The sequence below is a fragment of the Dromiciops gliroides genome, chromosome 4 (assembly GCF_019393635.1).
Source record: "Dromiciops gliroides isolate mDroGli1 chromosome 4, mDroGli1.pri, whole genome shotgun sequence".
Lineage (NCBI taxonomy): Eukaryota > Metazoa > Chordata > Mammalia > Microbiotheria > Microbiotheriidae > Dromiciops > Dromiciops gliroides.
The window spans coordinates 240,472,865-240,500,139 of NC_057864.1; the positions used below are offsets into that span (position 1 = coordinate 240,472,865).

General features: G+C 36.0%; 1 protein-coding gene across 1 annotated transcript; it reads left to right on the forward strand.

Annotated features, from left to right (window-relative positions):
• The first annotated feature begins 396 nt into the window (after positions 1-396).
• On the forward strand, positions 397-27,008 carry LOC122754946 (olfactory receptor 2B11-like). The gene is given in 5 exon segments (XM_044003374.1): positions 397-447; positions 4,415-4,526; positions 26,025-26,562; positions 26,564-26,695; positions 26,697-27,008. Coding segments are annotated over 3 exon segments (963 nt in total). The 5' UTR covers positions 397-447; positions 4,415-4,526; positions 26,025-26,043.
• Positions 27,009-27,275: the final 267 nt, after the last annotated feature.

Sequence of the window (27,275 nt, forward strand, 5' to 3'; positions counted from 1 at the left end):
GACTGCCCAAGGGGTCCACGACACATGAAAGGTTAAGAACTCCTGTTCTAGTTCAACATCTTCATTTTATGAATGAGGAAACTGAGCCCCAGAGAGGGACAGGGATTTGTCCAAGGTCACATGGATAATAAGTGATAGAATCAAAAGTAAAATTCAAGATTAGCAATATTATAAGATGATCTGCTGCGAATGACTTAGTTATTTTCTTTCTTTCTTTCTCTCTTTGTTTTAAGTAAGGCAACTGGTGTTGAACCACTTTTTATAAAACAAAAACATCTTTGTTTCAAGGGTAGGCTTGCTGGTTGGGAAGTTGAAAGGAAATATTCAGAATTGAATGTGTTGTAAAAAATCAGAGGCACTGATCGTAAAAGAAAACAATCTGTGCAACAGTCAAAGAAGAGATCATAACATTTACCATGGAGTGGAGCAAGGAAAAGACTTCATCAGGTAATATTTTATCTATGATATAAATAATGAAAAGGAATGTGATAAGTGGAATGATAGGAGACTGCATAGGTAGGGTAAAGAGACTAAGGGAAGATGTGTAAATAAAAGCCTCAAGCATGTTTGTGGATTTCTGAGCAATCTAATTTGTCTACAAAACAAGGAATACATGAGTAAATTTAAGTGAGCTTAGAGGTGAGGTAGTTTTGATGACAAAATGCAAGGGAAAGATCTTTATAATTCTATGTGACATATAGTGATTTGTGCTCAAATGTTATGAGAGCTCATATATATATACATATACATATACACACACACACATCTACACACATACATACATACACGTATGCCATAGCCATAGTCACCACTTTATGGCTATAACTCATATTCTCTCAGAATTCTTTGGGTAACTTTACATGGCAGGTATTCACTGCAATGACCTACCACTATAACCTCTGTGTTCTGCCTGGTATGTTTTCCATCTATAAAATTAATCTCATTTACTCTTCAATATGAACTATTTGCCAAATAATAAGGCATTAGAAGAGAAAAGCAGGGATAATCATAACTATTACTCAATAGAAGACACGAAATACTGAAAATCAGCTCACTCATAACCCACTAATGCACACATAATCTGTGGGGGATAAGTGGGCAAAAACTTAAAGAAATCTTAGCAGGGAGACATATTAGAGGGAAAACCCATGCCTCTGAAGCAAGTTATATCTCTTGACAATATGGCTTGAATCCCTTGTTTTTTGTGGGGTTGAGTGTTTAGGGATGGGGAGTGGAAAATAGAATGTATTCTGTCACCTACTGGACAAAAATGTTTTTTTCCTGGGCATCCGAAGTTTTTTTGTTTGTTTGTTTTTTTCAGCAGGTTCCTGAGAAAGTGTTATTATCCCTCTCTTTCAAGTAGTTTCCTTTAATTGAAAACTTGCCACAATCTTCAATTTGCTTTGGGGCTCTGAGGAATTTTTCCCTTCTTCTTGAGCTGTAGGTGGAAGTAGGGAGCAATTATACCAGCCAGCTTTCCATAGTGCCAAAGGATTTAGCTCCCTATTAGTGAGCCTCTAGCACTGCAGAGACCATTAGGGCTCAGTCAGTCCTCAGCTAACTGAGGCCCTATTAGCTTGCTATATCTGTTATCTATAAGTAGCTTGTTTCTTGTGTCTTGTTTCTCACTCCTTCTGTACTCAATTTTCTTTTTCTGCCTCTATTTTCATCTATTTATCTCCTGTCAGTCTGATATTCATATTTTTCTTATAGTTTCTAATGTCTCAAATGAATACTTCCTCATAAGCAGTGATGGTACTATAATTTACAAAATGATAAGGCAAAGGAAAAATAATCATAACATTTACTCAGAAGGGAAAAGTAGATCATGCTAGATACCTGCTCTCCCCATGGAGTGTGTGCAAAGGGAAAGGTTCTATTTTTTTTAGGGGGGGTTGTAACAACTGTCCTATATAGTAAATACCTATGCTAAAATCTAAGTAAAGTTTTCTGAATAATAATCACTGGGCATACATTCTATGCAAACTTTTGAGGTCCTAGAAACCTCAGCTCTTCAGAGTTGCCCCTAAAATTCTGATAGAAGTAGTTGGCTAGCCTCTAGGGACCAAAACAATCAGTGTTTTTAAACATTCAGGATACATTATATGATTTTAAATACTCTCACAATCCTAGCCCCTACACTTTAAATGAATTCTAGCTTGTCATGGTCATCTCTAAAATGAGTTATCTGAAATTGAAAGTCATATTCCAGATGAATTTTTATTTGTTGGAATCGCAATCCATTGTAATGTTGCACAGTATCTCAGGGACAGTTTTAAGCATGCAAGACAGCTCTGTTACTCACTACCTCATTCTGGATTCTAGTTCAGGGAAGACTAAAGGGGGAACCCAAGCCTGAGGAGTTGTATTCCATCATGAAGAGTTGTGGCATGCTTTAGGTTATGTACTGAACAAGGAACAATTTCAGAAGTAGTCATTGATGGCTTGGGCCCTAGGAAAAGAACAGAGTCTTAGTTTCTAGACTAATCTGAAGTCTACAGTGAAGTAACCAGGGTAAAAATCTCAGTCAATAAAGATTTCTACAGCTTTGTCAGCTAAATAAATATAGCATTCTAGTGGTGGCTAATTCTAGCAGCTATCTACTGAAACCCAAGGGGGCAGGTAGGTAGTGCAGTGAATAGAGCATTGGTTCTGGATTCAGGAGGACCTGAGTTCAAATCTGACCTCAGACACTTGACACTTAGTAGCTGTGTGATCCTGGGCAAGTTACTTAAACCCAATACGTCAAACATTCAAGGCTATTGCAGTCATATTAATGTATATCTTGTCACTGGATGGCTCTGGAGGAGGCAGTGAGGCTGGTGACTTTGCATAGCCCTTCCTCACTTAAATCCATTTCATTGCAAGTCATGACGTCTGTCATAATCTTCTTTGAGAATGAAGAACAAACAATAACAACAACAACTGAAACCCTAAATAGGCGGGACTGTTGCTTAACCCCAAATAGGTCAGGTACTTACGGAACTCAGAACAGGGTGGACAGAAATGTGGGAGTACTGAAAACTTACAGATCTCAAGTCCCTGAAATACTGTAATAACACAACAGTTAATGCCAAAGAAAACAGCAGCAGGGCCAGCCTAGATATTTTTTCTACATGTGTGCAGAGTCCTCCATGAAAATAAATTCTAAAGTCAAGAAGTAGGCTAGAAGAATGGGCAAATAATAAAAGAATCGTATCACATAAAGCTACTATTTGAATTCCTAGAAAAGATGAAGCAAGAGGTCTTTTTTAAAAAAGAATTCAAAATATTTTATAAATGAAACAAGAATTCTAGAAAGAAAAATACAAAAAGAAATGAAAGCTATGGGGGAAAGGTGGAAAGGAAATTAACTGCTTAGCATAATAGATACAAATAATAACCCAAGGAACTTCCAGGTTTGCCTATATTTAAGAGGAAGTTTCACCTAAAATTATTTCATTTTCACATATAAAATGTACAAAATTATTTCTTAAATTAATAGGGGTTATTATGATATGAATAATTTAATTGCTTCATTCAATTAATTGTGGTAATTTGGAGTTTATTCTGGTACTTAGGATATTTTTAGCCAACCTGTCAAACTATCAATTTAAAGAAAAGAATTGAAGAAACATCTGTCAGTTTAGAGGTTTCCATCTATATTACTTCACTGGGTTCTAATAACTGCCTTTTAAAATCAGGATAAATTTTAAGGTGTTTTTAAGAAAGAGAAATACTTTTATAAAGGAATGTCCAAGTACTAGTGGATATCTGTCCCTGGGAATAAGATCACCTTAGAAAGGCTAAGGTTGGACTCTTAATTCATTTTCATTTTGATTGGACTCTCTTAATTCATTTTCCCATACAAGAAATCTACCCACCTGGTTCCATGTATTAGGCTATTAATAGTGGTATAGGGTTTTAGGTCCAGAATTGATGTGTTAAATTCATGTCCTAACTATGCCTTAAGGGCAATCAATCTGTGCATACCTTTTGGTAGCAATACCACCACTTGGTCCCAAAGAGATCATGAAAAGAAAAAAATGATGTACATGTACAAAAATATTTATAATAACTCTTTTTTTGTGGTGCTAATGAATTAGAAGTTAAGGGGATGTCGATCAATTGGAGAATAAATGAACAAGTTCTCTTAACAGTTGCCATATTCACTACAATTTTAACAGAAGGTATTGGGTGGAATGTATAAATACATTGAGTAATCAACTTCAAAAGTATCTATTAAAGACGTCGCTTATAATAAAATCTTTTTTAACTACTAGCCAATATGATTGTTATGGAATACTATTTGCTATAATAAATGATGAGCAGTTGGATTTCTCATATGCAAATCCACCCAAAGCTATGAGTAGAACTTGCTATTTAAAACCTCATGGGACTGTAACTGATATTATTATTCTGTGTCTGATTTCAGGACTGATCATCATGGAATGGTATTAAACCAATGATCCTATAGAGTTGACATCCATGAACTCAGGTGGAGTTCTAATAGGAAAGGCTGGGAGAATGACTCAGCATGAGCTAAGGTAAGATTCTCCTGACCCAATTATGCCAATATTACATTTCCTTTTTCTTTTTTTAAGTATTTTATTATTTTCCAGTTACAAATAAGGATAGTTTTCAACATTTGTTTTCACAGGATTTTTAGTTCCAATTTTTTTCTCCCACTCTTCCTTTCTTCACTCCTCCCCAAGACAGAAAGCAGTCTGATATAGGTTGTATACTTACAGTCACACTGAGCATATTTCTACTTTAGTCATCTTGTGAAAGAAGAATCAGAGCACAAGGGAAAAACCTCAAAAAAGAAGGAAAAAACCAGTCCAAAAGTAGAAACAGTATGGTTCAATCTGCATTCATAATTCACAATTCTTTTTTCTGGATGTTGAGAACATTTCCTATCATAAGTTCTTTGAAACTGTTTTGGATCATTGCACTGCTGAGAAGAGCCAAGTCTATTGCCATTGTTCATCACATAATTTTGCTGTTACTATATACACTGTTCTTCTGGTTCTGCTCCTCTCAGTCAGCATCAGTTCATGTAAGTACTTCCAGATTTCTCTGAACTCCTCCTGCTCATTGTTTCTTACAGCACAATACTATTCCGTTACATTCATATACTACAATTTGTTTAGCCATTCCCCTATTGATGGGCATCCCCTTGATTTCCAATTCTTTGCCACCACAAAGAGAGCTGCTATAAATATTTTTGTACATGTGGATTCTTTTACCTTTTCTATGGTCTCTTTGGGATACAGAACTAGCAGTCTTACCACTGGGTCAAAGGGTATGAACAGTCCCATAGTCCTTTGGGCATAGTTCCAAACTGCTCTCCAGAATGGTTGGATCAGTTTATAGCTCCACCAACAATGCATTAGTGTTACAATTTTTCTACAGCTTCTCCAACATTGATTATTCCTTTTTTGTCATATTAGCCAATCTGATAGATGTGAGGTGGTACCTCAGAGTTGTTTTAATTTGTATTTCTCTGATCGATAGTGATTTAGAGAATTTTTTCTTATAGCTTTGACTTCTTCATAAGAAAAGTGCTTGTTCATATTCTTTGACCATTTCTCAATTGGGAAATGACTTGGATTCATATAAATTTGATTTAGTTCCCTATATATTTTAGAAATGGGGCCTTTATCAGAAGTGCTGGCCATAAAAAATGTTTCCCAGATGTCTGCATCCCTACTAATTTTGGATGCATTGCTTCTGTTTGTAAATGGAAAATATCTCACCTGGCTGACTTTAAGCTTGGCTAGGCTACCTATATGACTCTTGTATGGGATTTCCATGAAATAGGGAAAATACTATTTCCTTACAATGGTTATGTACCTGCATCGCCTTTTATGACAAATTTCTATAATCATATTAGGTGATCAGTATAAATACATCATTTTTATTTATTTATTTATTTTTAGTGAGGCAATTGGGGTTAAGTGACTTGCCCAGGGTCACACAGCTAGTTAAGTATTAAGTGTCTGAGGCCGGATTTGAACTCAGGTACTCCTGACTTCAGGGCCGGTGCTCTATCCACTGCGCCATCTAGCTGCCCCATAAATACATTATTAAATGTTTATCTTATAACCTTATACTTGAGTATATCTCAATCAGTATAGTAGGACTCAGCTTACTGAGCTATTTAGTCTAGAATTTTAGTCCTTCATATATTCTGAATAACTAAGTATTTAACCTTGTCATCTGCTGTTATTAGTTATAAATTCCTGTGTAAGATAAGATCTTTTAATCCCTAACAATGGTATAGGGATAATTAGGCAATGATGTAAAGACTTGTGAAACCAGGATATAAGTCTGTTATTTAATGAGGTTAATATCAGAACTGTTCTCTATGTCATTAATGAAAATGACTTCAGCACAATTAGTTATCTCAAAATAATAATGACTTATGGTCTATGTTGCCTTAAAAGATAGCTACTTAAAAACATACCCACTTTTATATGGTGTTATTGGCTAGTAATTAAAATGTTTTATTATAAATATCTTTAAAAGATACTTTTGTAATTTATTACTCAATGTATTTATACATTCCACCCAATACCTTTTGTCAAGATTGTCATTAATATGGCAACTGTTAAGAGAACTCATTCTTTTATCTTACTGAAAAGTATTCTTATTGAAAAATCATCTTATTAAGTTTTCTGTTATTAATTCCTTAGCAGAATCTCATACTCTTAATGAGGAAATGAACAATGCCAGGTATAAAAATTGGGTTCAGAGTTTTCTAACTTTTTAGTTTTATTCGAATTTCTTGTATATATCTTGACATCAAATTTTAAAACTTTGTGTTCCAAATTCTCTTCCTCCCTCCCTCCCCCTAGCCCCCAAGAATATAGAAATTGAATATAAGCTATAAATTGGAAGTCATGCAAAACATTTCCACATTAGTTAGGTTGTGAAAGAAAATAGACAAAAACAAAACTTTGATAAAGGAACTAACAAAAAAATATGCTTCAATCTATATTCAGATACCATCATTTCTCTCTCTATTAGATGGATTGCATTTTTCATAAGACCTTCAAAGTTATCCTGGATCATTGTATTGCTAAAAATAACTGAGTCATTCACAGCAGATCATCTTATAATCATGCTGTTATTTTGTATACAGTACATTTCACTTTGCATCAGCTCATGTAGGTCTTTCCAGGTTTTTGTGATAGCATCCTGCTCATTATTTTTTATAGTACTTTATATATAGTATTTTATATAGTACTTTAAAGAGATATTTCCTTAAAATAAACCCATGAGATTGATTATTGCAACAACAGTAATAGATAACATTTATATAGTACCTTATACCTGACAAAGAATTTTCTTCACAATACCCCAGCAAATTAAGTACCATATATTTTCTCATCATCATCAATCATATTCCATCAATAGTCATCATCCTCAATCAGTCCTCCTCATCAATCAATCCTCATCTTCCTCTTTCAGTTTTCCTCCTCATCAATCAATCCTCATCAATTGATCCTTATTTTCCTCCAATCATCATCAATCAGTCATCATCATCTTACATTACTCTTGCCTCTGCTTTAAATTTTTTTTCACAGTTACTATTCTTAACTATTTCCCTCCATCCTATTCCCTTCCAATGGTATTTACTCTGTTTCTTGTATATATCAACATGACAACAGGCTAACCTAAAAAATGTAAATTATCTGGTCTAAAAGATTCCTCATTTTGATTTTCTCATAATAGATATATAAGGTTTGAGCCGTTTTTCACTATTTGACCTAGTTATTGGCAAAGTAAATTTAAATCTATGTTAAGACAGTTTTTGTAAGAGGTTGGTTTTTTTTAATCAAAGAAGAGTATCTTTACAAGTGACCTGAAATAGAGAATCTACTCAGTGGGAAACTCCTCTGAGACCACACCCAGACCAGAAAGATGCATCTAGAGATGTGTCCAGAGAACAAGAGTGCTGTAATGAGATGAGACCTCTGAGCCTTAAGATATGAGGTACCTATGAAATGGATTTTTTTTTTACTATTTACTTTTTTCATATGTGTGTTTTATCTGAAAGATCTGTCAATCAAAAGTGACTGCCCCTAATGGGTCATGTGTCAATCAATCTCTCTTCCTTTTCCCTTCACATTGTTTTCCATCATTAGAAATCTTTAGGGAGCCAATATGGCATAGTAAAGGCAGTAAGCTCTCGTAGCTCCTGATACAAACACTCCAAAAAACTCCAAATAAAGCCATAAGACAATTCCTGGAGCAATAGAAGCCAAAAAGGACAGGATGATACAATTTTCCAGACAAAGATGGCTTAGAAGTTCAATGGGAGGGGTCTGCTGTACCAGGGTGGGAGTGAAGCTCAACTCCATGGTCGTGCCAACATAGATCCAGCCTTAGGCAGGCTGCACCAGAGAAATTTATCCCCAGAGCCTCTGAATCAGCTACAGCACTAGCTTCATCTGGAACTAAGCTTACAGTCTGGTGAGTGGTTTGAGCTGTTGGCTGTGGGGAGAATAGAGGGATTTCTCCTGGAGCTGAGGTAGAATTCAGTTGTTCTACCCCAGTGGGGATCCAGGAAGAAATCTTGAGTGGCTGCCCTGTTGGAGAAGGGGCACAGGCTCACCAGGGGCTATCAACCCAGCAAAACTTTTTTTTTTTTGCCTGGTTAATTAGCAAGCAGGCCTGGGGTTATTTACAGACCTGCCTCTCCTTAAATAGTACCACTTTGGGTCCCCTGAAGCTTGGGACAGTCCAGCTTGGAAACAGTGCCCCACTTTAAGGAGGAGTTAAAAGTCAAGAAATAGTCAGGTCAGATGAGCAGACAAAGAAAGATGCGGACCATAGAAAGTTTCTATAGTGACAAGGAAGATCAAGGTGCACCCTCAGAAGAGGAATGCAATGTCCACAGCTTCCAAGAAAAATATGAATTGGTCTCAGACCATAGAGGCACTTAAAAAGGACTTTGAAGATAAACTAATAGAGGTAAAGGAAAAAATGGAAAGAGAAATGAGAGTGACACAGGAAAGTCATCAGAAAAACAGTCAACAGCTTGAAAAGCCAAATAGAAAAGCTCTCTGAAGAAAATAATTGCCTAAGAATTAGGATTGAAAAAATGGAAGCTAGTGACATTATAAGAAACCAAGACACAATAAAGCAAATCCAAATGAATAAAAAAAATAGAAGGCAATGTGAAATACCTTCTTGGAAAAACAGCTGACCTGGAAAATAGATCTAGGAGAGATAATTTGAAAATTATTGGATCAAAATAAGAGCTTAGACATCATCTTCCAAGAGATTGTCAGGGAAAATTCCTCTGATGTTCTAGAAGCAGAAAGTAAAATAGAAATTGAAAGAATCTACCCATTACCTCCTGATATAGTTACCAAAATGGAAACTGCCAGGAATATGATATCCAAATTCCAGAGCTCTCAGGTCAAGGAGAAAATATTGTAAGCAGCCAGAAAGAAACAATTCAATTACTGTGGAGCCACAGTTCGGATAGCACAGGATCTAACAGCTTCTACATTAAAGGACTGGAGGGCATGGAATATGATATTCCAGAGGACAAAGGAATTGGGAAGGCAACCAAAAATCACCTACCCAGAAAAACTGTGTATAATCTTTCAGGGGAAAAACTGGGACTTCAATGAAAAAGAGGACTTTCAGGTATTTGTGATGAAAAGACCTGAAATGAATAGAAAATTTGACATTCAAATGCAAGACCCTAGAGTAGCATAAAAAGGTAAATGGGAAAAAGAAATCATGAGGGATGCTAAAAGGTTAAACTTTTTATATTCCTACAGGGGAAGATGATATGTTTAACTGATAAGAACTTTCTCAGTATTAGGGCAGGTGTTAGGAATAAATTTAGACAGAGGGCACAGGTAGGAATTGATTATGAAGGGATGATAACTGCAAAGCATTTATTTTTTGTTTATCTTTATTTTGTGGTGGCATGCCTGGGGTCATAGGGTTGGTGAGTGTCTTGTATCTTAGGTTGGAATTGGGCTTGGATCTTCCTGAGTCCAGGGCAGGTGCTTTGTCCACTGTGTTACCTAGCTGCTCCATGATGACATCTTTAGGGTAAAATTGAGGAGTTACAGGATTGCACTGGGGGAGGGGCAAGGTGAGAGGTAGAATGGAATAAAATCTCACATGAAAGAAGCAGGAAAGGGCTTATGGAGTTGGAGGAGAGATAGGGGAGGAGTTGGGTAGTGAATGATCCTTACACTCATCAGAACTGTCTCAAAGACTTTCATGTCATCAGAGTTGGCTCAAGGAGAGAAGAACATACACACTCAATTGGGTGAAGTAATCTATCTAATCCTGCAGGAAGGTATGAGGGAAAGGAGATAAGGAGGGAGAGGTGAAAGAAAGGAGTGCAGAGCAGGGGAGGGGGCAGTCAGAAGCAAAACACTTTTGAAGAGTGATAGGGTAAAAGAAGATAGAAAATAAAGTAAATATCATGGGGAGGGAAAAGAATGGAGCAAAACAGTTAACAATAGTAATTGTGAAAAATTTTGAATCAGAGGCAAGAGTAATGTAAGATGATGACAATGATGGTGGTGGTGGTGATGGTGGTTTGATGGATTGATGATGATTGGAAGGAGATGAGGACTGATTGATGAGGTCTGATTGATGATGATGAAGACAATTGAGGATTATGATGAGTCTTGATGGATGATGGTTGATTCATTGATGATGATGATGGCAAAAAGTATGGTACTTTGCTGGGCTATTGTGAGAAACATTCTTTGTCAGGTATTAGGTACTATATAAATGTTATCTATTACTGTTATTGCAATAATCAACACCGTGGGTTTATTGTAAGGAAATATGTCTATAAAGTACTATAAAAATGTAGTTTAATATTAAAAAAATAATGAACATGATGCTAACAGAAAGACCTGGAAGGGCCTGTACAAGTTGATGCAAAGTGAAATGTATTGTATACAAAATAACGGCAGTATTTTGAGATGATCTGCTGTGAGTGACTCAGCAATGCAATGATCCAAGACAACTTTGAAGGTCTTATGAAAAATGCAATCCATCTGCAGGGAGAGAACTAATGGTATTTGGATACAGATTGAAACATAATTTTTTGTTAGTTCCTTTATCTGAAGATTTGTTTTTGTTTATTTTCTTTCACAACCTGGCTAATGTGGAAATGTTTTGCATGACTGCTCATGTATAGCTTATATTGAATTACTTGAGTTCTTGGTGAGGTCAGGGCAAGGGAGGGAGGAAGAGAGGTTGGAACACAAAGTTTAAAAAAATTGATGTCAAAATTTGTATTTTACTTGTGTTTTGTGAAAATAAAATTCTAAATTAAAAAAAAAACAAACCTTTAATGAAGCATTTGCCATATCAGTTAATGATTCTTTGAGGAGACTGTGTCTTTCAATAGAATTAAATGGGAGAATGAGAGAAATGATTATTTCTCATCATTTCTCTCATATTATAACCGATTATTAAATTAAGATTTAAGATTTCCAATTACTATTTCCTCATTCCATAACCACCCTTGTAGGTTATTTAATCAGTCTTTGAAAGACATTGATGATGGATGAGATTACCCAAATCCTCTGGGTATATGCTTCTCAATCTTGGGTAGGACTCCAACTTACTAGAAGATATAATAAACAGAATCTTATCTAGCCAAGATCTTGCTATTAGGAAAGAAGTCCCTGTCTTTGGAACCTTCTGTTATAATTTAAAGTGGCAGAGCTTATAAAGGGAAAAACCAGCCAGAGTAGTATGGATAGAGATGGATTTTTTGTCCACATAGCTGTAGGTAGATGAGTCTCATGATCAGGTTATATTCTCAGAAGCAGGAGCTGAGGACTTTTTCCCTACCTCCTCATTAATATGTTCACCCCCTCATTGATTGTTAACTGATCAGAGTTGATTTACACCATTAGGTGCACCCCCAACACCTTTCCCAAAGACTTTTTTATTTTAGTGAGGCAATTGGGGTTAAGTGAAATGTCCAGGGTCATACAGCTAGTAAGGGTCAAGTGTCTGAGGCCAGATTTAAACTCAGGTCCTCCTGATTCCAGGACTGGTACTCTATCCACTGCACCTCCTAGCTGCCCCACCCTCCCAAAGACTTGTAAAGCATTCTATGTGCTCCAGGGGGCATCTCTGGTTTAGAAGAGAACCAATGATCTATTTGCCAGGAATAGTTAATAAATTGATTATTAATTACACAGAAACTATGTCTTTTGGACTTTTTATTCATAATAAGACTCAGAGTAAAAAGTGAGCCTTTTATTGGGGGCTAGAAAATATGTAAATTTATTTTACTTAACTATACATGTTTGTAATAGGAGTTTTGTATTTCTCAGTTACAGAAAAGAAGAGGTGGGAGGGAAAGTTTATTTTTTGATGATTGGAGGAAAATTTAATTTAAATAAGAGCCATATTTTAAAATGATGCTCCAGTTACTAAGGGCATGTTCTAAATTCATACTTCTGATTCAGTTCTCTTTTTTAAACTGCCTGTAATGGATGCTTAAATTTGTACTAGCATAGATCTAACTATATAAAGTTGTCACCAATACTGATGCAATCTGATGCAAAGGGGGTAATTGCACCACAGAGGCATATACTTTCTCCAGGGAACTGTCACCAAAAAAAAAAAAAAAAAAAAAAAAAAAAGCTCCCTTATGAATTGTGTTGAGGCTACAAAAATTCTGTTTGAAAACAAGACTTCTTACTCTCTTAGGACTGGAGCAAAAGTGAAGAATTAGCAACCCCTGTCTTATACCATTAACAAGCCATGTTTTTGTGCCCCATTTTCTTACTTCCCCATAATTTTCTTCAGGTATATCAACTTTGGAATACATGCTTGATAACAATCCTTAAGGAACCCACTTCTAAATGAATTCTTAATTCTTTTTTAAACTTTCTTGACATCTTTTGATTCCATTTTCCTCCTTCATATTGTATTTAAAAGGCTTTCATCCTGAGTGGGTGAGTACAAAGACATTTATCTTTTTCATTTATTCATAGCACTAGAAAGAACTTTTAGGGATATATTATCTATTCCCTCAGTTTTGACTCCATTATGATCAATATGAGTCAAATGTGGCAGCCAAAAGTTGCTAAAACAATCATTTGAAATCTTAATAAATGCACTGTATCTAACCTAGGTAGGTAATAGTCCAGCTATGTTCTGCTCCGGTCAAATCACACCTGTAAAATATTTTTAGTGACTTTTCATATAAAGTCTTTATTTATTTATTTTTTGCAGGGCCATGGAGGTTAAGTGACTTGCCCAGGGTCACACAGCTAGTAAGTGTCAAGTGTCTGAGGCCAGATTTGAACTCAGGTCCTCCTGAATCCAGGGCTGGTGCTTTATCCACTGCACCACCTAGCTGCCCCCCAAAGTCTTTACTGTTAATAAGTTATTGATTTCCCTCAATCAACATATGCCCTTCCATTAAATTTTAGGTTACTTGCAAAAAAAGTAATTAATAATTTCCATTTCTACAATATTTTATGGGTAATAAAACACTTTATATGCATTAGCTAATTTAATCTTCCCAAAAAACCTTATGAGATAGGTTGTGCAAATATTGTTATTTGAATCATCAGTAATATTATTGAAGGGTCTTTGGGTTGTTGAAAGCTATTCCAAGGGAAAACAAGAACCAAGCTGCAAAGGCCTATTGCTTGTGTGACTGGTTTCTTAGAATTAGATTAGTTAAGTTTGGAAAAATTTATTATGAAGTTGATCAATATTTCTGCCACAGCAACTCATGATGATAATTTTTGCTTCTGATATATGTTTGAAATGCTTTTGTGGCATCTATTTCAAAGCATGCAGTAAGCAGTTGGTCATATAGAATTGGAGCCCAAGACAGACAGAAAGACTGATCCTTTAAAAGGGGTAATAATTTGCAAAAATGGAAATTGAAATCATGGGAGCTGAAACACTTCATAAGGAAAACAAAGAAAGAACTAAAGAAGCCTTAGGGTATAGCTTTGGGGGTTATCCAGTTATGGGGAAGGTTTTTTTTTTTTTATAGTGGTACAGCAAAAGATAATAAGAAAGGAAGTTGAAGGGTCAGAGAAATAAGAGAATTGAAGCTCCAATATCCAAAGCTTCCCAGAAAAGTATGAATTGGTCTCAGGCTACGGAAGCTCTCAAAAGGGACTTTGAAGAGAAAGTAGGAGAAATAGAAAGAAGATGTAGAGAGAAGGGAAAAAGAATGGAAAGGGAAATGAGAGTGATGCAGGAGAGTCATGAGAAAAAAGTCAACAGTTTGAAAAGCCAAATGGAAAAGGAGATTAAAAAACTGTCTGATGAAAATAACTGCCTAAGAATTAGGATTGAACAAATGGAAGCTAGTGACCTTAAGGGAAACCAAGACACAGTAAAGCAAATCCAATTGAATGAAAAAATGGAGGGCAACGTGAAATATCTCCTTTGAAAAACAGCTGACCTGGAAAATAAATCTAGGAGAGATAATTTGAAAATCATTGGGCTACCTGAAAACCATGACCAAAACAAAAGCTTAGACACCATCCTCCAAGAGATTGTGAGGGAAAATTGCCCTGATATTCTAGAAGCAGAAGCTAAAATAGAAATTTTAAGAATCCACCGATCACCTCCTGAAAGAGATCCCAAAAGGAAAACCTCCAGGAATATTGTAGCCAAATTCCAGTACTCCCAGGTCAAGGAGAAAATACTGCAAGCAGCTAGAAAAATGGAATTGAAATACTGTGGAGCTCCAATAAGGATAAAGCAAGATTTAGCAGCTTCTACATTAAAGGACCAAAGGGCATGGAATATATTCCAGAGGGCAAAGGACCTGAGACTACAGCCAAAAATCACATACCCAGCAAAACCAAGTATGATCTTTCAGAGGCAAAAATGGGATTTTAATGAGAAAGAGGTCTTTCGAGCATTTGTGATGAAAAGACCTGAACTGAATAGAAAATTTGACTTTCAAATACAAGACCCTCGAGAAGCATAAAACGGTAAGCAGGAAAAAGACTTTATGAGGGATATTAAAAGATCAAACTGTTTACATTCCTACATGGGAAGATAATACTTGAAAATCATAAGAACTATCTCAGTAAGAAACTCACAGAAGACACAGGTCTGAACTGAATATGAAGGCATGATATTTGTAAAGCATGTATGTTTTGTTCTTTGTGGGGCAGACAGGGTGGGGTGTCTTATGTCTGGGGCTGGATTTGGGCTTGGGGCCTCCTGGGTCCAGGGCTGGTGCTTTGTCCACTGTGCCACCTAACTAATCCATGATGACATCATTAAAATAGGGTTGAGGTGTAGGAGGAATAAACTGGGGGAGGGAGAAGGGGAGAGGTGGTCTGGGGAGAGGTAGTTCACATGAAGGAAACAAGAAAAAAGCTTATGGAGGAGAGTAGAAGAGGGGGAAGGAGTTGGGGAGTGAGTGAACGTTAATATCATCAGAATTGGCTCAAAGAAGGACTAACACATACTCAAGTAGGTATAGTAATATATTTTTGCCCTGAGGGGATGGGGGAGGGAGAAAAGGGGAGTGGGGAAGAAGGGAAGGAGGAAAGGGCAGATTGGGGGAGAGAGCAGTAAAAAGCAAAACACTTTCAAGGAAGATGAAGATGTTCTGCATTACTGCACAAGTATGACAAATTGAATTGCTTGATCTCATAGGGAGGGTTGAGGAGGGAGGGAGGGAGAAAAATTTAGAACACAGAATTAGCTCAGGGACCCTGATCTCATTGGAGTGGGCTCATGGAGGGAATAGATTTCATACCCAATTGGGAAGAGTAATCTATTTAACCCTGCAGGAAAGTAGGAGGGGAAGAAGATAACGAAGGAAGGGTGAAAAAAGGGGGTGCAGAGTGAGGGAGAGGATAGTCAGAAGTAAAACAGTTTTGAGGAGGAATAGGTAAAAAGAAGATAGAGTAAATGTCATGGGAAGGGAGTGGGATGGAGGGAAATAGTTACGGTGATTGATTATAATGGCAAAACGTATGGTACCTACTTTGCTGGGAATAAAATAAAGAAAAAAAAGCTTAAAAAAGGAATATCTAGAAAAATAGAGTGCAGCAGTATCAAATGTTATAAACAAGTCACTAAGAATGATAGCCAAGATGGATCTATTGGATTTAGTGATCAATGGGGGTAACTTTGGAATGACCAGTTTCAGTTAATTGATGACATTATACGCCAAATTTCTAAGTGTTGAGAAGTGAATGAGAGAAGAACAAGTAGAAGTAATGAATACAACTTTTTCGAGTACTTTTTTTCAATTTGGATGAAAAAGAGGTGAGATAGAATTATATAGTTTGAGAAGCTGATTGATTTAAGTGAGAGTCCTTTTAAGGACAAAGGGGACATGAGTGTGTGCAGGAGAAAAGAAGACAACAGATAAGGAGAAATTGAAAATTAGGAGGCAGAAGCATTTTGGTGGTAATACTGAATGAAACAGGCAAAAATGGAACCAAAGGTACATGAATATGATTGGCTTTGGCAAGGTGAATGGTCATTTCTTCATCAGACTTTAGTAGAGAAGGAAAGAATGGGAGATTGTTTTTAAGATTTTTGAGGTAGAGATGATAATTTCACACTGCTGACAGTGTGAAGGGAAGAGGTAGTTGCAGAAGCTAGAGGAGAAAAAAGAATGTTCGAAATAGCCACTATGACATGTGAGTGTTAAATACTCTTTTTTTTAAGGGACTAAAAGTGTTGCTTTATTTTCTTGATGAGTCAGTCAAAATTAAATAAATACATTTTTAGCCAAACCAGTCATTATGGTTGCATAGTTTATTTCCTCAAGCACAATTAGGCAAGAAATGAGTAGGAAAAGCAAAGAAAAATGTTGGAAGTAATACAACGTTTGGGTTTGGAAAAATAGGAACAACTATAATTCAAGAGGGATTTGAGAGTAGAGATCAACCTAACATTAAGTTGGTTATCTATAGTGTCAAAATGTGGAAAGGAAGAAAGTAAAGTTAGGTTAAGGAGTGATTGGGGGAGTACTAGTGATGAAAGAACTAGAGGGCATAGTAAAGGTGAAGAAGAGCCTTATGAACAGTGAGCCTTTTAGGGAGTAGTGAAATTATAGGAAATTGGAAAGGAATATCACAATTTGTTTTATCATAGAAGCTGAACATCCTTGGGTTATGATCAAGATTCTGATCATTCCTGTCCATTACTTAAGTAGGGTGGAATAGGTCAATGGATTTGAAAAGATTTAGGAAATGATAGGTCAGGGTGTTTAAAGGAACATTTTTATGTATTTAAAAGTCCCTCAGTACAGTAACAGTGGTAAATAGGTAGAGAAAGATGATAGCCAGGTATTGAAACCCTTGGGGAAAAGGGAAGACTAACCTAAAGGACAGTAGATAACTACCATAAGATCTGAATTGGGAGATATGTTTTAATAGATTAAACTTTAAAGGAAGATAAGTTGTTGGGTGATGGTGGAAGGAGAGAGAACAAGGAATAAGCCAGATTGTGTTCTTTACAACCAGTGGGTCAAGAGATATGAGGGAAACTGTTATAAATACTGGCAGAGTTTTGGAGAACTAAACTGCTTTCTTGGGGAGGCCAGATGTTGAAAAACTGCCAAGGAGATGGGATAAAGAATGATAGGAAGAGGTTTAGGATCAAAGAAAGTGTATTATGGATAGTAGAGACATTCCAGAGAGCACAATGGAAAGGGCACGAGGCTCTAGATTGGGAAACGGAAAGGGTAAGGCTTAGATAGATGGAGATGAGAGAATGGGAAGTGGATGGCTATTTTTTATTAAGCAAATGATAATTCTATATAACAGTGATTGGAATAGTATTATAGGGAATTTGCCAGGCACAGGCGAAACAATGCCTTTTATTTAGGACTTCCTACACTTAAGAGGACTTTGAAAGTAGAAAAGAAGAGGGATTGTATGTTTTGTCATTGTTGTTGTTGTTAGTGACTCATCCTGTAGATTAAGTCATTTTAGCCAGAAGGATGGAATCTGAGTTTTTACTCTCGGGCTGAAGCCTTGAGATGAGAGGCAGTTGTTGGAAGCTCTGGACCTATGGGCAAGGGGCTTAGTGCCAGGCTATAAACCTTAAAGGTGAAAGGTCTACTATCTAAGGCACAGGGGATGCATCGACTCCTGGAAATATTGGCCTGCTATTTGAGGTAGACATTTAAATGGTGAATCTTGGTTTCTTGCAAAGATAGAAAATGGAGCATAGGATTTGATATGCCTCAGGCAGATCAGGCCTATATTCATACATTTGAGAATTGCCTACACAATTCAATATACAAGTCTTCATGATGGAACGTAGGGATACAAAGTAAAAAAATTAAATAACCTAGGTGTCAAGTAACTTAAATTCTACTGTATCATGGAAATCAAACCAAAAGGATTAGTGGCATCACTACAGGAAACACACACACACAAAAAAAGAAATGGGTCTTGGTGGTCACCCAGCTGGAAATTCCACACCCTAATGGGGAGGGGGGGAATTATAGAGGTCACCCAGTCTTAGTAGTCAGAAGATGTAACAGGCCACCTTGGATAGGAGAGGGCTCCAACAAGGTTGTGGCTGTATAAAAACTCTACTATAGAGGGAAAGAGTCATCTCTTAAGAATACCAATTACAAGGTTTTCATACAAAAACAATGGCAGTAGCAGAGGCTGATAAAGTAGGAAAATCAAGCATATAATTTATAAAAGGAGTCAATGTATTGAATAAAGCATGATGGATTAAAGGAAACAGTCTGAAAAATCCTCAAGAAAGGGAAAAATATAAAGAAATGACAATGGACAACTGCAAGGACTTTCAAACTATTTCAGAAGAACAATAAAAGAAGCTATGAAAGAAATAAGGGTAGACTTAAGGATAGAAATTAGAGCACTCAGAGAAGTTTAAAAATGCAAAAGGCAAAGTAATATGTATTTCCAACCAGAATTTGATAATAAATACATATATAAAGATTAACAAAAAGCGAAAGGAAGTAAATAATTTGATTCATTCCTCCTAAACAAACTCTCTAGATCCTTTTTGAATATTGTCTTCCCCTTATTATAGTCACAGTGGACTGGGACTCTGTTCATAGTTCCAGAGCAGTTACAAACACCTTTTTGAAAATTAAATACAGGCCTAAATAATTGTTTAAGATATTACTTGCTCATAGGTAGAATGAATCAATTTAATAAAAGTGAAAGCCCTGCAGAAAAGCGGGTCTATGGATGTTTGCAGAAGAGAGCACAAGCAAAGAGAGTAGTATATATACCTCTCCTTAAATCATACAATGTTGGAAGAACTAAAATCTTACAAATTTTTAGAGGTATCTTTGAAAACAGCAGCAGAAACCCAATGAATCTTTGGACAATGTACTCTCCACCCTGGAAGCAGTGACCCAATCTAACAAAGAGTTAAAAGTCAAGAAATAGGCTGGGATAATGAGCAAACAGGAAAAATTTCTAACCATATAAAGTTTCTATGGTGACAAGGAAGATCAAAATAAACCTTCAGAAGAAGGTAACAAAGTCAAAGCTCCTACATCCAAAGCTTCCAAGAAAAATACGAACTAGCCTTAGGCCATAGAAGTGCTCAAAAAGGATTTTGAAAATAAAGTAAGAGAGGTAGAGGAAAAAATGGAAAGAGAAATGAGAGTGATATAAGAAAATCATGAAAAAAAAGTCAACAGCTTTTGTAAAGGAGACATAAAAATATACTGAAGAAAACAGCACCTTAAAAAGCAGACTAGGCCAAATGGTAAAAGAGGTATAAAAAGCCAATGAGGAAAAGAATACCTTGAAAAGACAAATTGGCCAAATGGAAAAGGAGATACAAAAGCTGTCTGAAGCAAACAACTTCCTAAAAACTAGTACTGAGCAAATGGAAGCTAATGACTTCATGAGAAATCAAAAGGAGGAGAAGATGGGGGAGGTGCTGGGGAGTGAGTGAACCCTACTCTCATCAGAATTGGCTCAAAGAGGGAATAATAGAAATTTATCTTACTCGATAGGGAAGTAGGAGAGGAAGGAGATGAGGAAGTGTGTGACAGAAGGGAGGGAAGATTGGGGGAGGAGGCAGCAGAATCAGATGCTTGAGGGACAGGGTGAAGATGATAGAGACTAGAGTAAATGTCATGGGGAGGGAATAGGATCAAGGGAAATTCACTTAGCAATAGTAACTGTGAAAAATATTTCGAAGTAAGTTTGTTTGCTAAGGACCTTATTTTTCAAACAGAGAAATGAGCCAAATTTGTGAAAATAAGAGCCATTCCCAAACTGATAAAATATTAAAAGATATGAACAGTCTTCCAATCAAATAATCAAAGCTATCTATAGCCATATTTTTAAAATGCTCTATAACAATTGATTGGAGAGATACAGGTCAAAACAATTCTCAGCTACTACCTCATTCCTATTGGATTGGATAATAGGACAGCAAAGGAAAACGACAACTGTTGAAGGGGATATGTGGAAAATGAGACATTAATGCATCGTTGGTGTAGTTGTAAACTGATTCAACCATTTTGTAGAGCAAATTGGAACTATTTTCAAAGGGTCATAAAACCACGCATATGTTTTGACTTAGTAATACCACTACTAGGTCAGTATCCAAAAATGATTAAAAAAAAAACACAAAAAGTTAAAGGACCTATATGCACAAAAATATTTATGGCAGCTCTTTTGTGGTGGCAAAGAATTGGAAATTGAGGGGATGCCCATCAGCTGGGGAATGGTTGAACAAATTGTGAGGTATGATTATGATGGAATACTACTGTGCTATAAGAATGCTATCAGAAAAACCTTGAAAGTCTTAGATGAGCTGATGCAAAGTTGAATGTACTATATACAAAGTAACAACAATATTGAAAGATAATAAGCTGTGAATGATTTTGATATTCTCAAAAATACAATGATCCAAGACAACTCTGAAGGACTTATGATGAAAACTGAGATCCATCTCTGGTATGCTTATGCTACTCCCCTCTCTGGTACTTCTATCCAAGACTATTACCTGGATCTGAATATGGGCAAAACAATAGAGGCCTGTCTTGGTGTTAGCAAAAAGACCCCTGTAATCTCCTTCTCCCAATTATTCAACTCTCTTACCGTCTGTGACCTAAGTGTTCCAGAAGCAGTTGCTGCTGATGATAATTCAGAGTCTCATGAGGCCTGCTCCTGGTTTGCTGGGGATGGGCCTGCACTGGTGTGGTCTGTGCTGGACTGTACTCCATTCTCACCCTGGTACAACAGATCTTTTCTGCTTTTGGCTGGAGAATGATTTTACTGTGTCCTTTTGTGGGTTCTGCTGCTCCAGGAATTTTCTTGAGACATTTGGAGGGTTCTTTGGGAGAACTCAGGTGAGTTAGGGGCAGCTAGGTGGCACAGTAGATCAAGTACTAGCCGTGGATTCAGGAGGACCTGAGTTCAAATCCAGCCTCAGACACTTGACACTAGTTGTGTGACCCTGGGCATTGCCCAGCAAAAAAAAAAAAAAAAAAAAAGAACTCAGGTGAGTCACTGCATTTCCTCTATCATCTTGGCTCTGCCCCTGTTTATGTAATTTTTGAAAAAAATTATGTAAGGAAAATTATCTATCTTGTCTTCTGTGATCCCCTCTTGTTCCCTGTTTTATCATAAACTTTTCTTCTATACATAGATCTGATAGTTAATTTCCCTCTCATTTCTCTAATTTGTTTATGATATGATTTTTTAATATCTAAGTAATAAATTCATTTGCCGTTTATCTTGGTCAAAGGTGTGAGGTATTGGTCTAAATTTAATTTTTTCCATATTGCCATCCAATTTTCCAAGCAGTTTTTGTCAAAAAGCGAGTGCTCCAATTCCTAGTGTTTGTGTTTATTGAAACATAAAGTTTTAAATATATTTGTTTTTATATGTTGTACCTAATCTGCTGCACTGATGGCTCTTTTTTAATCAACACTAAATTGTTTTTTTCTTTTCTAATTATTTCTATGGACATTCTTAATGTTTTTCCTCCCTCCACATGGATTTCATTTTTATTTGTTCTAATTTTGTAAAGTAATCCTTTGGTAGTTTGATATATCATTGAAAAAGTAAAATAATTTTGGCAGTATTTCAATTTTTATTAAATTGGTTCATCCCACCTATGAACAAGTAATATTTTAAACTGTGATGTTTAAAATCTAAATTGTGGTCGCCTTAAATCAGAAGCTTCAGCTCCAGTCTAGTCTAGAGTTCCAGCTTGGTTGGGTTCTTCCTGAAGTCCTCCTCCACGAGCCTGCTTTAATCAGGAACACCCTCCAAGCTGTTTGTGGAAGCTTTTTTATAGATCTGGAACAGAGGCGGTCCTTACACACTGCTTCAAGGTGATTGGTTGGCATCATCCAAATCCATTGGCTTTGAAGGTGTTCTCAAGTTGAGTTCAAAGTCTAGTTTCTGAGAACAATACCTTCTTAAGGGTTAGCCAGGTGTGATTACAATCCAATTAAGTTGAAGTAGGCTTAATCAGCAGTCAATCACTCTCACTTGATTCAATCAGTATAGATTAATCTCCAGGTGGGTCTTTAAGTATCTGCTAAATCCCATTATTTCATCACAAAACAATTATTTAGGTCTGTATTTAATTTGTGACTGCATCTATATAAATCTTGTGCCTGTATCTTAGAAGGAAGAAAGCCTAAGCATTTTATATACTCTATGATAATTTTATTTTATTTTATTTTTTAATCATTTATTTATTTTTTGTTTGTTTATTTATTTGTTTGTTTGTTTGTTTGTTTGTTTATTTATTTATTTTTCGCAGGCAATGGGGGTTAAGTGACTTGCCCAGGGTAACACAGCTAGTATGTGTCAAGTGTCTGAGGCTGGATTTTGAACTCAGGTACTCCTAAATCCAGGGCTGGTGTTTTAACCACTGCACCATCTAGCTGCCCCTCTATGATAATTTTTAAAGAAAATGTTTTTCTTTATATTTCTTCCTGATGTGCTGATAAATAATCCAAGTGTATTCATCTTACATCCTGCAAATTTGCTGGTATTTAATTGTTTCAATTAATTTACAGTTGACATTTTAGTGTTCTTCAAGTATACTATCATGTAACCTACAAGGAGTCATAATTTCCTGTGTTGTTTTTTTCTTTACAATGTAATCACTGGTAAATTTCTTTTTTAAAAATCTTATTGCTATAGCTAGCATTACATTATTTTCACTTGGAGCAGCTAGGTGATACAGTGGGTAGAGTGCTGGACCTGGAGTCTGGAAGACTCATCATCCTGAGTTCAAATCTCACCTCAGACACTTACTAACTGTGTGACCCTGGGCAAGTCACATACTCCTGTTTGCCTAAGTTATTTATCTCTACAATGAACTAGAGTAGGAAATGACAAGATCTTTGCCAAGAAAACCCCAAATAGGGTCACAAAGAGTCAGAAATGATTGAACAATAATTTATCATTTTAATGATAGGCTAATTTATTCCTGTGTTCTATTTTGTTTTGAAAAGAAATGTGTATTATAGTTTGTAAAAATATTTTTCTGCATCTATTGATATAATCATATAATTTTTATTATTAACAAGCTTACTTAAGTTTATAGTTTTCCTCTTATTAAACTATTCATTCCTGATGTAAATCTAGCTCCTTCTTTTAAATTTTTTTTTTTTTTATTGTGGGGCAATGAGGGTTAAGTGACTTGCCCAGGGTCACATGGCTAGTAAGTGTCAAGTATCTGAGGCCGCATTTGAACTCAAATCCTTCTGAATCCAGGGCCAGTGCTTTATCCACTGTGCCACCTAGCTGCCCCACCTGATATAAATCTAACTACATCAGTATAGAACCTATTTGATAGTTTTCTTTTTCTGTTTTTATTATGCCTATATTCCTTAATATATCAAGACCATTCCTGTATGATTGAAGGAATCTTATAACTTCTTTGGTATTTTTAAAACCTCTTTTTTCAATATTGAAATTTATTTATCTTTGGATATTTGAAAGAATTCATTTGTTAATTCATCTGGTCACAGAAGTCTGTCCCCCCTTTCCTGATTAGAAATTCATTTGCAGTTTATTCAGTTTGTTCCTTTGAAGTTAGGTTTTTAACAATATTTAATTTCTTGTTCTGTTAATCTAGATATATTACTTTTTTGGTAAATTTTATTTAATTGATCTGATTTCTCTTTTTTATTAATAAAAGCATTTAAGATATACATTTTCCTGTCAAGATTTCTTTGTTTGCATCTCTAAAATTTGAAAGGTTGGCTGATTGTTGTTTTTTTAATGAAAATATCTATCATTTCAATTATTTGTTGTTTGACATCACAATTCTTTAGAACTAGGTTATTCAGTCTCCAGTTGATTTTATTTTAATTATTTTATTAATATTTCTTGTTTTTTTTGCAGGGCAATGAGGGTTAAGTGATTTGGCCAGGGTCACATAGCTAGTAAGTGTCAAGTGTCTGAGGCCAGATTTGAACTCAGGTGCTCCTGCATCCAGGGCCGGTGCTTTATCCATTGCACCACCTAGCTGCCCTTCCAGTTGATTTTAAATGATTCTATCTCCTCCCACCCAGTGGTCCTTTATATAATATGATTTTATTGTAATAATGTTGTAAGTAATAAATTTACTCATCAGTAAAATGTGTTTATGCTTCTATCTTTCTCCATTTGTTAGGTTTTTATGTCCTAAAACATGATTAATGTTAAAGGTAATATGGTCAGCTGAGAAATATGTGTGTGTGTTTAACTTTACATTTCCATTTAATAATTACCAGAGATCTTCCATATACAATTTTTCTAAAATTCTAATCAGGTGCTTACCTTATTTCTTTTGTATTTTTGGCTAGATTTATCTAATGCTTATAGTGAAAAATTAAGATACCCAAATACTATAGCTTTACTGTCTATTTCTTCTTATAATTAATTTGATTTTTCCAGGAAGATCTCTAAGCCATTGGGTTTATATATATTTAGTATCAAGATAATTTAATCATTTATGTTGTCTTTCAGGACATGTAGTTTCCTTGTTTATCTCTTTTAAAAATAATTTAATATCTTTTAAATTGTCTATATTTTGCTCTTGCCTTATCTGAAATAATAATTGTTACCTATGCTTTTTGTTTGTTTGTTTTAAGCTAAGACATAATAGATTTTTTCCAACCTCTGTCTCCATGCTAGTTTTAATGTTTCAAATGTGTTTCTTGTAAATAACATATTGTTGAATTTTGTTTTCTAATTTATTTTGCTAAGATCTTCTGTTTAGATGATTGAGTTCATTTTGTGTACGTATAAAAGTTACAAGTTTTATCTTTATTTCCCTCTATTCTGTTCTTATACTTTTTTACGTATATTCCTCTCTCCCAGTAATTTTAATTATTACTTTTTCCCCTTTTAACTATCTCTTCACTGCCCCCTCTCTAAGCTTTTGGTTTATTTTGCTCCTGATTAATTATTTCCTGAAGGTTTCAGGTCTCAACTCTACTTGATAACTGTTTTATTTTAGTTAACACACTTTATTTTTCTCAACCAATTTCTCACATATGAACTCATAAGAATGGAGTGATTTATCTCTAAAGTTCCTTTCATCTCTAAATGCCGTGGCTGTAAGATGTCTGTTGCTACCCCCATCTCATATGGGCATCCAGGTCTTGCACTTATCTTTTATTCTAAAATTTCTTAGGGTTCTCATATCATGGACAGTAATGATAGATGCCTTGTGTTATCTACAATTTGTATTTAAGCTAACACCTATCATAGTACATATTGCAGGTACTTGAATGAAGGAGTCTAGATAGTCCCTCTGATTCCATTAAAGATATATTTTAAAAATCTTAACTATTGGGGCAGCCAGGTGGTGCAGTGGATAGAGCACTGGCCCCAGAGGACCTAAGTACAAATCTGACCTCAAACACTTGACACTTACTAGCTGTATGACCCTGGACAAGTCACTTGCAAGTCACATCCCTGATTGACTTGCAAAAAAACCACCAAAAAGCAAAAAAGAAATCCTATTTGATATCTATGTTGACCATGAAACATTTTTTTAAAAATTCTGACATTACTTTGATCTGATTCTGCTTCTGTTGATTCCCACAGGTGAAGTCTATTGAAGATCATGCCAGTGAGCAACGAAAGTCTTCCAGATGTGTTTATCTTATTAGGTTTCTCAGACCATGCATGGCTGGAGCTTCCTCTGTTCCTCATTCTCCTTTTTAGCTACCCCTTGGCTATGTTGGGCAACATCTCCATCATTCTGGTCTGTAAGCTAGACCGCCACCTCCACAGCCCCATGTATTTTTTCCTTACTAATCTCTCCTTCCTGGACATCTGTTATACCACAAGCATTGTTCCCCAGATGTTGTTCAACTTGGGGAGCTCAAAGAAGACAATCAGTTATATGGGATGTGCCATTCAGCTTTACTTCTTCCATTTTATGGGGGCCTCAGAGTGTCTTCTCCTAGCTGTCATGTCTTTGGATCGCTATGTGGCTATCTGTAAACCACTTTGTTACACCCTTATCATGAAACATCAGATATGTATCTTACTTGTGTCCATTGTATGGTTAAGTGGCCTGACTTATGCTGTGTCAGAGGCTACTTTGACGTTGCAGCTTCCACTGTGTGGACACAATGAATTTAGACCATTTGGTGTGTGAGATTCCTGTATTGATCAAGGCTGCCTGTGGTGATAAGAGTTCCAATGAACTTGGACTTTTTGTGGTCTGTGTATTTTTCCTTGCTGTACCTTTGGCTTTGGTTATTGCCTCTTAATGCGTACATTGGACGGGCTTTTAAGAAAATTAAGTCTGCTGAGGGAAGGAAGAAAGCCTTTGGAACCTGTTCTTCCCATCTTATTGTTGTCTTATTGTTCTATGGCCCTGCAATTAGTATGTACCTTCAGCCCCCTTCTTCCATGTCCAGGGATCAGCCTAAATTTATGGCCCTTTTCTATGGTGTTGTGACCCCTACACTCAATCCCTTCATCTACACTTTGAGAAATAAGGATGTGAAAGGGGCTCTAGGCAATCTATTGAGGAAAATATTCAGATACAAGGGAGGATTAATATTCAGTGTCAAGTAACTCTGACAAAGGTCTGTTCATATTCTCCAAAGGTATAATTAATTACTGTAAATTATTCTTAAAATGGAGTAGCAAAGAAAACCCTGAATTTGAAGTTACATGACTTGGGGCCAACTCTCAACTCTACCTAAATCTTGATACCTGTTTAATTTTAATTAAGACTTTATTTTTTAAGGCCCAGTTTTCTCACATATTAAATCATGAGGATGGACTGATTTATCTCTAAAGTTCCTTTCATCTCTAGATGAAACTCTAAGATGCCTATTG